This window comes from Canis lupus, chromosome 25 (assembly GCF_048164855.1).
Source record: "Canis lupus baileyi chromosome 25, mCanLup2.hap1, whole genome shotgun sequence".
Lineage (NCBI taxonomy): Eukaryota > Metazoa > Chordata > Mammalia > Carnivora > Canidae > Canis > Canis lupus.
This window is the reverse complement of record NC_132862.1, coordinates 1221692-1237073: the sequence shown is the minus strand read 5'-3', so window position 1 is coordinate 1237073 and position 15382 is coordinate 1221692. Positions and strand designations below refer to the sequence as shown.

Genomic DNA, 15382 nt, shown 5'->3' with positions numbered 1-15382 from the left:
AACCCGCTCGGGCCCGCGCCCCGCGGCGAGCAGCCCCCGGCCCGCGCCAGGCCGACTGTTGCGAGCCGTGGCGGAGGCGGCGGGAGCCGAGGGCCGGGAAGAGCGCGGCTCCGAGCCCTTCGGCGCAGCCCGAGCGACGCGGGGACATGTCGGGAGAGAAAGCCTGGAAACTGAGCCTGCGCTGGGGCGCCTGGCAGGCCTGGGACAAAATCCCTCCTTCCCAGGGCCCGGCCCGGGTCGGGCCCCTCGCTCCTCCGCCTCCCCAGCCTCCCCGGCCCGGCGGCGGGGGCGCAGCCGGACCCCGACCTCGCCAGCTCGGGCCTGGTCTCCTTCGGCCCAGCCGGAGAAACCCGAGTGGGCCGGGGGGAGCGAGGAGGGGCTCTCCCGCAGGGAAACAATCCGCCAGAGTTTTCCAGACCTTCCAGATCCCCGCCAGCGCCCCCTCCAGCGCCTCCGCCGGCGGGGGGGCAGGAGGGGGCTTCTCCGGGCAGGGGCGGGGATTTCCTGGGGAGAGGCAGGCAGGAAAGACTGAGACGTGGGGCTAGGGGAGGGGGTCGGGACGGGGGCGGGAGGCTGCGGAGCCCCTGGCCTCGGGCTGCCAAGGTGGCCCAGGCTGCGGCCCTGCCCACCTCCTGCACCCCCCCCCCCCCAAGCCAGGTCCTTCCCACGCCTTCAGACAGCTCGGAAATTGCTCTCCTGTGGACCTTCTGTATCTGGGTCCCTGAAAACCTGTTCCAGAGGCCTTTTCCAAAAAGGGCACAAAACAGGCCTCTGCCTCTGCCCTGCTCATATGATACCCGTGGAGGCTTCAGGCTTGCTTCTGCATGCCCTCAACGAACATCTATTTTCTATCCCAAATATGTGGCAGAGGTACCACGTGAGGGTCACACACAGGCATGCAGAGCAGTCCTCCAAGCCCATTGTGTCTGATGCTACACACACACACACACACACTCTCTCACTAGGTGCCACTCTGGGGTCCCAGGATGCTGAGGTCTACTCAGCTCCCCCTACACATCCTCACCTCCAGGCTCATCCCAGACTTCCCAGCACTCTCAGCTTCCTGACCCTCCTCCCCGCCCATCCAGTTCTGCTCACTCAGGACCCCCCTCCCCTGGCAGGCATCTTGTCATCTTGTCCACCTCCCCAGGGACTGGGTTCCCTTCCCCACGCTGACAGTCACCTCCTCAGCAGTAGCAGGGCCTTGGGGCCTCCAAGGAGAGGGGCCCTCCACCCTTGGTTGGGAGAACCTGGGATAAATCCCGTGGGATCTCCAACCTGGGCACACTCCCCCCCAACACACACACACACACACACACACACACACACACAGACACACACCCCTAAAATCTCCTTTTCCTCAGCCATTCTTGAAGATCGAAAGACTCTGGGTGTGGGGAGGACGGGGCTATCCGCTAGTGCTTGCACCCTAAGCAAGACCTCATCTTTCCTTAAAATTAAAGACAATTTAAAAGGCCATTTCAAGGGTTTGTTGCAGCAGCAGCAGCAGCAGCAGCAGCAGCAACCAGCCTTCTCTACAGGGTAGAAAATCCAGCGGTCTGAAGGCGGGCACACAAGCCAGGCTGCAATCCCCCCAAGTAGGCACCGGGTGTCGCTGTGGGCTCGTTGTCCCGGCTACCCCCCAATTCCAAGAACCATTTTTTTCTCCCCCTTCTCTCTCTCTCTCTCTCTCCCTCTCTCTCTCTTTCTCTCTCACTCCCTCTCCCCCCTTGGTTGGGCTTTGCCAACATATCAAGATGCGTTTCGCCGGCTTCCATCACTAACCTCCCGGAGGTCATCAAGCCAAATTTATGAGTGGCCGCTCGAGTCACGTGACTCTATTTAAGGCTCCCTTATTTGGGAAGAGCGCATAGGATAAAGAAAGAGATATCTCCACCTATAAATTGTGCACTTTGGAGAACAAAAAACCCCTCAACTTCAAAGAGTCACAAATCACCCTTAATCAAAAAGGGTGCAGAAAATTTTTTTTTTGGGCCCTCCCCGCCATGAGCTCCTACGTAGCCAATTCATTCTATAAGCAGAGCCCCAATATCCCTGCCTATAACATGCAAACTTGTGGGAACTATGGATCGGCCGCAGAGGTGCAGGCATCCAGGTACTGCTACGGTGGATTGGACTTAAGCATCACTTTCCCACCGCCTGCGCCTTCCAACTCTCTCCACGGGGTAGACATGGCAGCCAGCCCCCGGGCTCACCCCGACCGCCCCGCCTGCAGCGCCGCGGCCGCTCCGGGACACGCTCTGGGCAGAGACGAAGCGGCTCCTCTGAACCCCGGGATGTACAGTCAGAAGGCGGCTCGCCCAGCGCCGGAGGAGCGAGCTAGGAGCACTGGGGAGATCAAAGAGGAGCAGGCGCAGACAGGGCAGCCCGCCGCCCGGAGCCAGCCACCGGCCCCGCCACAGATTTACCCGTGGATGACCAAACTGCACATGAGCCACGGTAAACTTTAGGACTTCATTTTGCGCGCTCGGGTCCGCCTGGGTTTTATAGGCCATGCGGGGCAAATAAAGAAAAAAAAACCTGCGGCCATAAATTTTACGATCCAGGCATCAATGGCTCGTAAAACTGTCCACTAAAAGGCTTAGAGGCTGTGTGCGCCCAAATTTACGACGACATAATTGGATCATAGGAACAAAACGTGTATAAAAGGCAATATTCAATTTTTGGGGGAGAGGGAGGGAGTTAAAAAAATAGAGGGATCTGAAGGGTGAGGAGCGCGGGGCTGCAGAGCGGGGATCCCCCCCGAGGCTCCCTCCCTCCCTCCCCCGTGCAGCCGGCGCCCGGCCTGGGCCGCTCCGGAGGCTTCCAGCGACTCGGGAGGGGCGGGAGGGGGGTCCCCGGAGCTCGGTCTCGAGGGTGCTTATTGTTCGGTCCGAGCCCGGGTCTCCCTCTCCCCCCAGCCCTCAGCCCCTACGGCTGCAGAGTGAAGGCTGCGGTGCAAAGTTCCTGCCGGGCCGAGGCGCCTCTCCCGGGCGGGCCGGGCCGGGCTGCACCGGGCTGCGCCGGGCTGCGATGGGCCGGGCCCGCCTGCGGCCCGCGGGGCCTGTGCCGGCCGCTCCGGGCTCCCTGCGGCCGGGGTGGGGGCCTGGGCCGGGGCGGGCCGCTGGGGCGCTGCTCCCTATTCACCCCTCCCTGGCTTGGGGGGGCTTCTATTCCAGAGACGGACGGCAAGCGGTCCCGAACCAGTTACACGCGCTACCAGACTCTGGAACTGGAAAAAGAATTCCACTTTAACCGCTACCTCACTCGCCGCAGGCGCATCGAGATCGCCAACAACTTGTGTCTCAACGAGAGACAGATCAAGATCTGGTTCCAGAACCGCAGGATGAAGTGGAAGAAAGATTCCAAAATGAAAAGCAAAGAGGCTCTCTAGAGGCGGGGGGGCCCCGCACACAGCGCCCCGAGCCCGCTTTCCTCCCCGCGCCTTTCCTCCTCGGGTTTCCTCTGTCTGTGTCTGGGGCACGGCCGGGCGGCCGGGCACCGGCTCGGCCCCGCAGACAAAAGCGCTTCCCCCGGCTTCCCGCACCCTCGCCCCTCGCCCAGCCCAGGGCCCGGCGGGGCGGCCCGGGCTCCCTGCGTCCTGGCGGCCCGGCCCGGGCTCAGGGCGAGCTCCGCAGGCCTGCGGTGCCGGGGCTGCCGCGAAGGCCCAGGGCCGGGCGGCCTCTCCGGCTTCCCCCCGGCGCCGCCCGGCCGCGTGAAGGGGGGCCCCGGGCGCCCCAGGCCCCGCGGCCCGACCCCTCGGCCTCCCCTGCCCTTTGTTCCCGGCTTAGGCCGGCGAGAGTGGTTGTGCTTGGCCGGGTCGGCGCCGGACTCGGGGTGCTTCCGTGTAGCGACTAAACTCCACGTTCGGTCTTTAAATGATTTGCATATGAAAGGGGGGAGATGACTGAAGGCCCGCCTAGGGCCCCCCGGTTGCCCTAGGCTCTCCAAACCTTCTCAGCCACCCCTCAGCCCCGTAACGTCTCCAGCCTGCGCCCTCTGCATGCCCTCTCAGGCCCCCCGCCTCAGCTCACCAGCTAGCTCAGCTCTGGGGGTTCCCTGCCACTGGACCCCAGCAAGCAGTCCCAGAGGCTCCTGGCTGCCCACTAGTCCCTGCCACGACTCTGTGCCCTCCTGCCCCATCGCTGTTGTCCAACTATTTATTGACTCCAGGTCTTTCCTGAAACTATATTTTGTCATATCAAATAAAGACAAAGAGAGAACAGGACCAAAGACGCAGCGGTCCTCTCTGTTGGGGGCATGTATTGGGTAAAAGCGTCTAAATGGGCTATGGGACATAGGAGAGGCCCACAGCCTCTCGGCCTCTTTGTAAAAAAAAGAATTTTTAGGGACTTCTAGAGGGATTGAGGGCAGGGAGGTGAATTTGACCTCCTTTCCAGATCCCTGGTTCCCAGAATGGCCTTTGCGGGAAAAGGGGTGGGGGTGGGGGCATCTAGCTTGTGTGGACTGGCTCTTCCCGTGCTGTGGCTCTCCGGGGCTTTCAGGCCTCTGCGCCCCATTCCCACCTTGGCTGGGTAGATCTGAGGCCTCTAGACTGGCACCAGCCCCATTGCATGCCAGGGCTAATCTGCAGGGACGGGGGGCTCCTTGGTTCTCAGACTCGGGCCCTTCTGGGCCTCTGAAGATCTCTCCCAGGGCTAGGTGGTCTTTGAGGGACCTTGCTGGACATAGAGGGAAGGCTGCCATTTGGTCCCAGAAAGAGTTGGTGCTGCTTGGTGAAGGGGTCTGGGGAGCTGGAGAAGGTGTGTCTCTGCCTTTTATGATACTGGGGGAGATGGGAGGAAGGAGGGCAACCCACAGTGTACCTGCCTGGCAAGAAACGTTCAGACTGTTCCCCTCACTTCTAGGGCCTAAGGCTATGCAGGACAATTAGCTGGGCAAGGAGCTGCATAGACTGGTGCCTGAGTCCTGTCTGTTTGCCATCATTTGTCTCACTCTCTGGGATTTTGTGTGGAGGGGGAGGGTGGGCTAAAGGGAAGGGGGGGGAGGCAGATAATTCAGGTGGTGCCGAGGCTGGCTGAGGCCCACGCTCTGCTCTGCTCCAGGCTCCTGGGATGGGATGGGGGAGGAAGTACTTTATAGGAGAAACAAATGTGGGAAGGGTCCATAAAACTTTACTGCATTTCCTCTCCCGCCTCCCACAACGGGGTGATTTCCTGGAGCCAAGCCTAGGCCCCCCACACTGGGGGAGGGTGCGGTTCAGGAGCTGGGCTAGGAGGCTGCTCTTGAAGCCAAGAGGGAGAGGGAGCAGAGAGACTCTGGGGAGGGGCAAGGGGAATATTTATGATTATTAATGCTGATGCTCCTAGGATTTATTATAAGGACTGACTTCTCTGCATCCCACTGCCTAAGCTATCCATCTGTCATTTTTTTTAAACCCGAGAGTCTGTCCTCACCCCGTGCCTCGCATGTAGGAGGTCTCAACACATGTTTATTGATCTGTGCCCATCGCGACACCCTTCCCTCGCACGGCACTCAGGCCAGGTTGGGGCGCCTGTGGGGTCTGTGCCTGACTGGCACCCGGCAGTCCGCCGGCCTAGCACCGACCCGGCTCCCCTCTCAATCCCTCGCTCTCGCTCTCCTGCAAATAAAATGTGTAATTTTCTTCAGGGAGTTATTTTAATTTTTTCTCCATGCTGAGCAAAACTATTGGGCGAGCGGTGAAGCGTGGAGAAGCACTGGCGTCTCCAGTGGGTAACAGTTAACTAAGAAAGAGGCCGTGGCGCCCGCATCCCGCGCTCCAGCATCCCTGGCTGCCGAGGCCCCAGCTTCCTCCCCAGGGGACGCACCGGGGCTTTGCCAGGGCCGGGGCAGGGTTGCTCGGAGCCGTCGCGGGCCCAGCAGCCCGCCGTGCACTAAAGGCCTCCTTGCTGCAGCGCTAAGGCCTCTGTCCCTGCAGGAGCTGGACGGTTGACTCAACTTGGCCAGACTTGGGCGGACGCCGCCACGCCAGCCTGCCCCCGCCCCTCCTGTCAGCCTGCAGGCCTGCCCCAGGCCCCAGGCTCTGCTGCAGCGTCAGCTGCCACCGCCCAGCCAGAGGCCTCGGACACCCTCCCCTACGTGGGGACTAGGTGCGGCCCAGACCCTGGCTTGCTCCCTGCGCGGAGGCTTCTGCTTCGAAGCCTGGGGTGGATCTCCCACCAGCCAGCCTCCTGGAACAATCCCCAAGCGCCAGGATTTGGCATTGCTCTGGGAAAGTTAGTGGAGGGGCTTCTGGGTCCCCAGCAGAGACCAGGGAGCCTGCCTCCCCACTTTGCCCTGAAGCCCACCCCCTCTGGCAGCCAGAAAAAAAAAGGGGAAGAAGCGTGACTTACCTTCCCGGGGGAGTGGGAAGAGGGGGACACGACCCACTCTGAGCAATTAGAGGAGAGAGGAGGAAAAAAAAATAGGAGGAAAAAATATCAACACGACCTCGAAGGCGACAGGTCCTTATGGAAATAAGTAAGTAAATAAATAAATAAGGATCCACCCTCTCCCCCCTCCCCACCCTGCAAGGGGGGTCTGGGGGTGGGGCAAGGAGCAGCACAAGGGCTTTTTAGTGTAACTGAGCATTAGAGAAATACGCACGGCTTCTATGTGAATTTAGGAGTTTGAAACTTTTGGAGGTTATTTATGTGAATGGCCCGAAGGCAAGCCCGTGAGTGGCTCTTGGGGGACCACGTGATGTCATTAAACCAAGTTTTATGGTGTAGGGAGAGCTGACAAACCCACAATATATTTACATCATATATAATCTTAACTGTCCAGCCACGCAGCTGCTGGTGAGGTTTAATGCTAGGACAGAGGGCCCGGCAGTTAGAGGGGATTACGGCGCTGGGGATGATGGTGAGAGGTTACATCTTCGCAAATGAATCCCAGGCGAACGCTGTAAGTTAATTTTCTCTCTCTCTGACCCTTTCTCCCGTTTACCTAATCCCCCCTCCCCGTGATAGAAGGCAGTTCCCACTCATTAAGGGGAGGGGAAGGAGGCCGCCCCGGCATTCCCAGGCTACGGTGGGAGAGGAGTAGGAGCCGCTGGGAGGTCGGCCGGGAGCTGTCTCCTGTGGCCGGCCCTCCCCTCCCTGCCCTTTATTCCCTCCAGCTGCAAGGCAACTGCGGTGGAGAGAGGCCTGGGTCCTTTAGAGCTTGGCCAGGTCTCCCTGGCCCCCTCTCCCTCCTCAGTTGGGAAGAAAGACTGCGGCAGACACCTGGCTGTGCGGAGTCTGTAGGAGTGTGTAAACTCTGGGCGCAAGCGCAAAGTGCGCCTGGGGCCCTCCCTGGGCTGGAGGGCCCGGGTCAGCCCTTGGGCCAGCGGCTCCGCGTCCAGGCAGGTGAGGCAGCTGGAGAGGGAGGCCAGGAAGGCAGGCTTTGGGACTTCTGAGCCCACAGGCTGCGACCTGCGACGGCAGAAGCGTCTTAGAGGTGGCTGGCGGAGCCCAGAGAGTCTCCAAGCCTTTCCCTTTCCTCCCCAGCAGGCCTGGGGGGACAGGACATCTGTCCCAGCGTCTGTAGTCTGGGGTCGGAGTGGGCCAGTGCGCTTTCAAGCCACCTCCCCCTAGTTGTTGGGTCTTTGCTAGGGTCTTTCCCTAGCCCTTGCCTGAGATAAAAGTAGGCCCCGGAGGCCTGGCCATCCCCGAGGTGAGTAGAGTGTAACGGTGGGAGAGTGGAGGCAGGCCAGGCTAGCCCCAGCCCTGGGGGGAGAGGGGCTGTGGGGCCCGTCTGGGCGCCGAGTTCTGCGGCCACCCCAGCTGGGCTTCCCTAAAGGTTTCTGGGAAGAAGCGGTGGAGGCGTCGGGAGCCGGAGGCACGTGTCCTCCACACCTGCCAGTGCCTACCCCTCCCCACGGTCACCCGGAGCTGCGCCGGGACAGCGCCACAGTAGAAACCCGGCTCCCTGAAGGGCTGACCCGGGGGACCTCGGGGACCCCGTGGGAGGGATGCCGGTGGGGACCGCTCCAGGCCCGGGGAAGGGGGCGGACAGCGGGGGCAGGGCAGGGAGCTGGCCTGCACCTCCCAGAGGGAGTCTGGGGGACGACGGGGACCGGACGGGGAGGGAGAGGACGCAGTGCCGCGCCCCAGGCACCGAGGAAGGGGCGGGGAGCCCAGGCCGACTGGGGAGGGGAAGGGGAGCCGCGACCCAGGACTGGCAGAGCGGCGGCCTTCCCCAGCTCTGCACCCCTGCGTGAGGACTCCCGAGGCAGGCGCTCTGGGCCTCCGGGGTCCCCTCCACACCTTTATGTCCCTGGGAAGCGGGAGGATCCCAGACGATCTCCCCAGTAGCCCAGTCAAAAAGTGACCTCGCAGGTTCTGCTCTCTCACCCTCACTCCGAGCTCCCCACCCGTCTGTGCGGAGGGGCTTGCATTCAAGCCTGGGGAGGGGGGTTAGAGGGGTTTTCCTTGCCCCCCCCCCCAGCCTCCCCAGGGCTTCAGGGAGCGAGTGTACTGGTCTTCAAGGACTTCCGGCCGGCGCCCCACACCCAGGCAAAGGCGGCCTTCCTGGCCTCTTGGCCAAATCGCAGCCCCAGCCCCTTCCTCTGGGGGAGCCGGGTGAGTGTCTCTTAGGGGTTCTAGGACTTCCTCATCTCCTATTCTATTTCTTAGGCTCAAAAGTTCCCTTTAAATATCACCCCTTCTTCCTACCCCAGTGATAATAGATCATCCTTCCTCACAAATAATTTGTGTGGGCCAGTTTTTCTTCTTGTTCCTTTTTTTTTTTAACGTTTTGTAGGACAAATCTACAAATGGAAGAGAGACAAATATAAATTGGATCTGAGACTCTTGGTTCTCCACCCCACTCCCTGCACTCGATTTTGGGGTCTTCCTGGAGCGGGAGATGGGCGATCAATCAAGTGCCAAGGTGCCCCAGTCAACCCGGGAAGCTTTTAATTTTGTTCCTAGGTCTTTAACCCTAGAAGAGGTCAAATAACCAATCAGAAATGCTCTAAGCAGGGTCACATGGCCCACACCATCCAATCAGCCAAAAAGTACTCGGGTCTCTGTGTCGCCCTTCCCCTCAACTGCTCTTCCTCCTTCCCTCCCTCACCACCCCCTTGAGCTCCTGGGTCCGCCCTATCTCAGATACCTAGGGGAAGAGCGATGCTGAGAATATCCTGGCCCCTCCCTTTGTCCCTGAACTGCTTCTGGGGCGTCTTTGGCTTGCATCCACCAGTTCTAACAACGTGCTTCGAGGTCGGTCTCATTTGCACAGGGACTTGACGTTGTGGGGGTGTCCTCTGGATCATTCCCATATTCGCGGGTCAGATCCTACCCAATTCACCGGGCTTTATAGGTGTGGACTCTAGATTAGGGTGTACAGTAGGAGTGGATATGAACTCCAGCCCTGAATTCAAATTCTGACCGTGATTATTGCCTAAACACTTACCTTGTACCAGTTTGCATTCTTTTCTGAGCCTCCTGGGGGTCAGCTGGGAGCGATTAAAAAAGACCTCTTTTTGATTTATCCTTCTGGAAGTGCCCAGGAGCCGTTTATCAAAGGACCTCTGATGTGGTTGGAGAAGGGAGCAGAAGCGGAGACTTTTTTAAAGTTGTGTTTGGTACCTTTAGTTCGTTGAATAACTTTGAGCCAGTTGAAAAAGGGATTTGGAAAAAAGAAGTGAGCACAGAAAATCAGGATCCTCCCTAGATATGTTATAAGCAGTTGATGAATTTAAATCTTTTTCCTTTGCATTCTTTTTAATAATAATAATAATAATAATAATAATAATAAACAACTACGTGATGATCCTGTGTTCTGGCCAATAGCTAGCTATCCAAGGGCACAGCCACCAAAGGTATGGATTTCTGGGTTTGTGTTTACGTGGGTCAAGTCAGAATAAGCAGTGTGTGAGAAACTATTTCTGAACCAGGGCCTCTGATGACACAGAAACTGTGCATGTAGGACAGAGTGCTTGTGTTTCCTGAACACTTGGGCTGGTCCCTGAGCCAATCCACTCGTGGGTCCAGACCCAAACATTTCTCCTTCTGGTATCCTCCAGTCTCCAGGACTTTGTTCCATGGTTAATTTTATGGTTAAGTTCCCCTTCCCTCCCCTTCTCTTGATCTGCCCTCTTTGAGCTGATTTGAGGGTTAGGAGCTCTGATGGCCTGTGCCACCCAGACCTCCAAACTCTCTTTGGGGGCATCAAGGTTACAGGGGTGGAAGGAATAACCCAGTTGAAGCTGGGCTTTGTCAGCACTCCTCTGCTTGTTGGTCTTCCGGGTGGGCCTGATTTGGGGACAATGCCATAGAACAGATGGGAAGACGGAGGATGAGAAGTCAGAGGAAGGGCAGCTCTCCTCAGAGACATGGAGTCCCCCACTTCCCAAGTCAACTTCCACCACACCGCATCACTGACCTCTTTCATGAGTTAGAATTAAAGCACGCAGCTTATTATTATCAAAGGACCTGGTAGGTGGTGTGCTGGTCTTTGAGACCAACTTTCTCCTCCAGCGTGGGTCTCTCACACTGGAGCTTCCAGGTCTCATGAAAGGTGGAAAAAGAAAATGGGAGCTTGCTCCTATCCAAACAGGCACTGGGAAGAGATTGTATTGCCTCACTTCCTCCTAATACCCCTGTGAACTTTATCTGTCTCTTTGACTCTCCCTTTCTGTGTACAATTGCTTTGGGCTCAGTTTTTGAGCTGAAACGTCCTTGTCCTAGGTTTCAATTCTGTTTTCTTTGGCTGGGGGTTTATGAATTACTCTGAGCCTCCTGTTGGTGGGACTGGAGACCCTGGAGCTCTTTGAGGTGGAGAAGAGAGACAATCTGGATTTAAGACCCCCAAGCTAAGGCTTTCTGGGTTAGAGATTCAATTTAAGGAAGGAACTAGACTGCTGGAGGGCCAAGAAAATCACATTCCCTTTTATTGGGTCCTTGGTAACCCAGAATAGTGTATCTGTATATATCCCCTAGTTGCTTTGATAGGGCCCCAGAAGCTCAAGGTGTCTGAACTGAGGAACTGGAGTGATAGAGATCTCTTTGCCCTTGAGCCCTACAGAACTCTGGGATTCCTCTTCCTCTGCCATTCCTAAGGGGCAAAAGGAAAATAGAAATACCTAGGAGGATTCACTCTGTGTGTGTATGTGTGTGTGTATGTGTGTGTGTGAGAGAGAGAGAGAGAGAGAGAGAGATGGGAGTGGGATGGGATGCAGTTTGGGACTTGGGAAAGTTGGGCAAGGTAATCCAGGACCTTGTTCAGCCCCTGAGGACCTTAAGATCTACAGTGATCTCCAGGCCTTAAGATCTACAATGAAAAGTTGAATAGAAGACGTATGCAGGAAGGCAGCTTCTTCTCTACACTTGGCACCTATACAGAGAAAGTTCTACCATGACCTGCAGCTGCACACGGGCTGGGTGGAATGTGTGGGCGCCGTTACCTGGTGTTCCTTCCGTACTGCGGGTGTCCCAGCCCTCAGAGGGGTAGGGCAGGCTGGGTTCTGTCCTTGAAAGATCCTTACATCTCCCAGTCCCTGGCCCTGAGCACCCCACTGGAACGCAGGGAAGTACATACACGTGCCCCGGTACAGTAGGGTGCCTCTACCCCAGGCAGAGTACAGTAAACCAGCTGACTTCAACCAACTTCCCATTGGTTGTCCTGCCTCATTCTTCTCATGGTTCAGCCTGGAGACCATTTGTCCTCCCAGCCCACCCTGCCCCCTGAAGCCCTGGATAACTGTTAAGTTTCCCCTCTTCTGCCTCCCTGGAAAACCTAGACCCTGGAGTAGCCCCCACAGATGGTGGCAGCCGGGCTCCTGATGACCTTTAGTGTCCTGTTGGCCTGTTGGGTTGTGTGTAGAGGGGAAGCAATGTGGGACCGTGAGACCAGACCCTTGTCTGATCAAATCCTTTTTTTACTTGCTATTCTAGGCTCAAACTCAAACTCAGGGCTGGTTCTTTGCTCAGTGCTGGGAAATTTTCATCTAGTAAATACTTTTTTAAAAAGTCAACTTTCTGGAAAATCCAGTGTGTGTGTGTGTGTGTGTGTGTGTGTGTGTGTGTGGTGTGAATGAAGGGAATAAGGGTCAGGTCCCTCATTTTAGATTGTGTCTCTCCCCTCCTCTGGGTGGAGGATAGGGGCGTGGGCTGAGGTTTTATTGAGGGTGCTTTTCCTGTTGGGAGTAGAGACAGGGTCATAAAAGCCTAGAGGAGGCTGTTTTGATCTGGTGACTTCTCAGGAAGTAGCATCTGAGGTTTTGCTTTGTAAATCACTCTCCCCCAAGCTGGCCAGCTAGATTGGATTGCACTTCCCCAAGCCCACCTGGGGGCCCTCCTTACCTCCCTTTCCCCAGTAAACCAAAGGAGAAATATAAAAGGAAGTCCAAGGCTTTCTAAATCCTATGCCTCCAATAAGAAAAAGGCTCATTGGTGATTTTTTTTTTCCCTCTCAAAGTTCCAGATTTAAAAACCATGCAACCTTTCATTTTTCTTTTTGCCTACAGAGAGCTTGGTCCCTACCCCATCCCCCCACCCCTCAATTAAAAAGGAACTAACATAGAAGGCAATCAGCTTCTGAGCCTGGTGGTTAATACTATGATTCCTGGACACCCCACCATGACTTCTGGGTCTGCTATTCCCCTGTGACCCCTTTCCTGAGCCCCAAGCCCTGTCTTGGAAAGATGGGACTTCAGGTGTATAGAGAGCTCTTGAGAAGAGGCATTGGGAGTGAGGCATATAGAAGAACCCATCTAGCACCGAATGAATGGAAGAAACTTTCCATAGTCTGTGACTGGGTTTTGTGTAGTTAAGTTCCAGGTGTGTGTGTGTGTGTGTGTGTGTGTGTGTGTGTGTGAAAGCCCACAGCCTTCTCACAGCTCCCAGTAATGCAGTAACTGAGCTGTCTCCAAACAAAATCGCATTTTACCTGAATGGCTCCATTTTGTAATGTTAATGAGCCTTCCCTAAAAACACCTCAACCTCCGACGGGTCCCTCCACCCCCAGCCTTGGGCCAGGGAGCCAAAGGGAACAGGAAGTAAAGAGCTCTCTACCTCCGAGTCAGGGATGCTTTCAGGCCCAGGGATCAGGGCTCCTGTCCATCGCAGGAGAAATGCCCCCATATGCTGGAAATGAGGCCATAGATTACATGAGTTCTTGGGCCTCTTAGCACTTGCGCAGGCTCTAGTCTACCCTCATTTGTTTCTCAGAGAAGTCTGGGCTGGGACATCCCAAACGGCACTAGAGAATCTCCCTCGTTCCTAGGTCTCAATGCAAATACACATATCGTTATAGAGAGCTGAGCAGCCCAATAGCTACACATGTGAAAATGTATTTATGGACCCATCTATGTCTATATAACAGGATGCATGTTTTATATCACTCTCTACTCCACATTTAAATGCAGGTGTATAGATCTTTAGATTTATAGATCCACAGTGAACATACCAGTCCTCTGTCGAATTCCTGTGTGCGCATTACCTATCGTTCTGTAGTGGTTGGATGTATACGCTGGGAGGTATCGGTACAGCTCTCTCTAAACACCTAGATGAATATTTGGGGTTGTTTTCTCGAATGGAAAGAACTATGTGTGTGCTGCTCAATCTCTATTTTGAAAATTTTATCTAGATTTATGCAAGGACCTCAACCCATAAAATAACTACATATCGAAGCTACGTATTTGGAGATCTTTATGGTCTTTGCAGTTTTGCAGCGAACTTAAACTTTTCAGCATATGTTTGGGGATGGTTCCATAACACGTATATCTGTGTGTAGGGGCATAGATCTCCCTCTGGAAGGATTTAACCTTAATGCATCTCTGTCTATCTCTGTGATCAATAGAGACATCAGGCAAGTGGGGATGGAGAACAAGTATCTTTTGGATGTTTTGCTTATTGAAGGGAGCGATTCTGTCCAAATCTAGTCCAACTGAGTCATCTGCCCCATCCAGGAACCACAGCAGCTCTCTCCAGGCTGTCTCTGTGACCCGAAGTCCCAGCCAGGCTCCCCATCCTGCAGCACCCCTCAAGACAGCCACAAAGGGGAAGGGGAGAGAAGAAGGGGAGGAACCCTTCCGTTGGGCTCCTCTTGGCTCTCAGGTGGAGAGAGGCATGAGGAGTCCTTCCCAACCCCAACTGGGCCTTTGGATTTGGGGGGAAAGGGTGTTGAAGTCCCCGGCTATTTTTGTAGGGTGCCCAGGCGGTGCCAGGGTCACTGCCCGACCCGACGTGCCCCCTCCCCGATTGTTCCCGGGCTCGGGGCCCAATTAAGCGGCCGCCGCGCTCCCTGCAGCCGCGCTCTTATCGGCCTGGATTGATGCCTCCGCGGCTCCTGTATATCATTTCCAAGATTTTTTCTGTCCAACTCCTCGGCTCCTTTGGCTTCCGCGGCTTTGACTAATGATTGCTACAGATGCCAACGTCTCCAGAATCCTAATAGCCGGGCGGGCGGACTCTTATTTACCCGGCAACATTGCTGCGTGGGGGGGGGGGCGGGGTGCCGGGGGTCGGAGGGCGTAGGGGGGACAGGTGGCGACCAACTCAAGTTTCAGGGAACTTCTTCCCCAGGGAGAAAGCCGGTCCCAAGTCCCTCCTCTCCCCAGGGGGGAGAAATATCTTAAAATACTAATAGTATTTTATCCTTGCTCGCCTCGTTGGAAGGGGGCAAAGGATGAGCAGGGCGTGGGGAGTAATCGGAGGAGTGTTTAGTGGTTGGGCACCGACGGGCGAGGCCGCGGGAAGGCCGGCGGCCTGGGGGAGGGAGCCGGGGCGCAGGGCGCGGGGCGCAGGGCGCAGGGCTCCGCGTCCTAGGCCGCGCGGTCCCCTCGCTCTCCCCACGCCGGCTCCTCCCTGGCCCAGGTCGCAGCCCCTTCCCCCTGCGCGGCCCTGGCCTCACCTCCGGGCCCTGGCCCAGGGGCCGCCCCGCGCATCCCGGGGGCGCAGGTGCCCAGCGCGCAGGCCTCCGGGCCGGGCGGGGAGGCAGGCGGCCCCCAAGGCTGCGGCCGGCCCCGCGGGGTCGCGGCCCGAGCGCCCCGCAGCCGCAGCCGGTCCCCGGCGTGACCTGGGGCGCGCCCCGGGCGGGCGGGAGAAGAGGAGGCCCAGGCCCGCGGCGGGAGCTCCCGGGCCGGGCGTGCAGCGGAGGAGCGCGGAGCGAGCGGGGAGCACCGCCCGGGGTGCAGACCCGGCCAGGGCCGCCGCGCAGGACGCCCGCGGGGGACCCGCCCGCACACACCGACGGAGCCGAAAGGTTGAGCAGGCGGAGGCAGAGGCGTCCCGACGCGGCCGAAGCGAAAATCAATCACGTAACTAAGCCGGGGAGAGGGCGAGGCCCGAGGCTGGGCCGGGTGCGCAGGCGGCGGCCAGACCCCGCGCGGCTGCGGGCAGGCTCAGGGCGGACCGCGGTGGGGTCGCCCCAAGCCCCCCTCGCGGCCCTCCAGCCTCACCGAGTCGGGGAG

At 57.6% G+C, this 15382-nt stretch overlaps 3 protein-coding genes across 7 annotated transcripts in view; all 3 read left to right on the top strand.

The window, feature by feature from the left end:
• Nucleotides 1-15382, top strand: part of HOXC10 (homeobox C10) — a 106728-nt gene that overhangs the window by 45842 nt on the left and 45504 nt on the right. The gene's annotated exons all lie outside the window — the stretch shown is intronic.
• The window catches only part of HOXC4 (homeobox C4), a 59785-nt gene that overhangs the window by 36176 nt on the left and 8227 nt on the right, over nt 1-15382 (top strand). The window lies entirely within an intron of this gene.
• HOXC5 (homeobox C5) lies at nt 645-4957 on the top strand. The gene is made up of 2 exons (XM_072797673.1): nt 645-2460; nt 3180-4957. Exons 1-2 carry the CDS (start codon nt 2007-2009, stop codon nt 3392-3394), a joined length of 669 nt encoding a protein of 222 aa, XP_072653774.1. The 5' UTR covers nt 645-2006; the 3' UTR covers nt 3395-4957.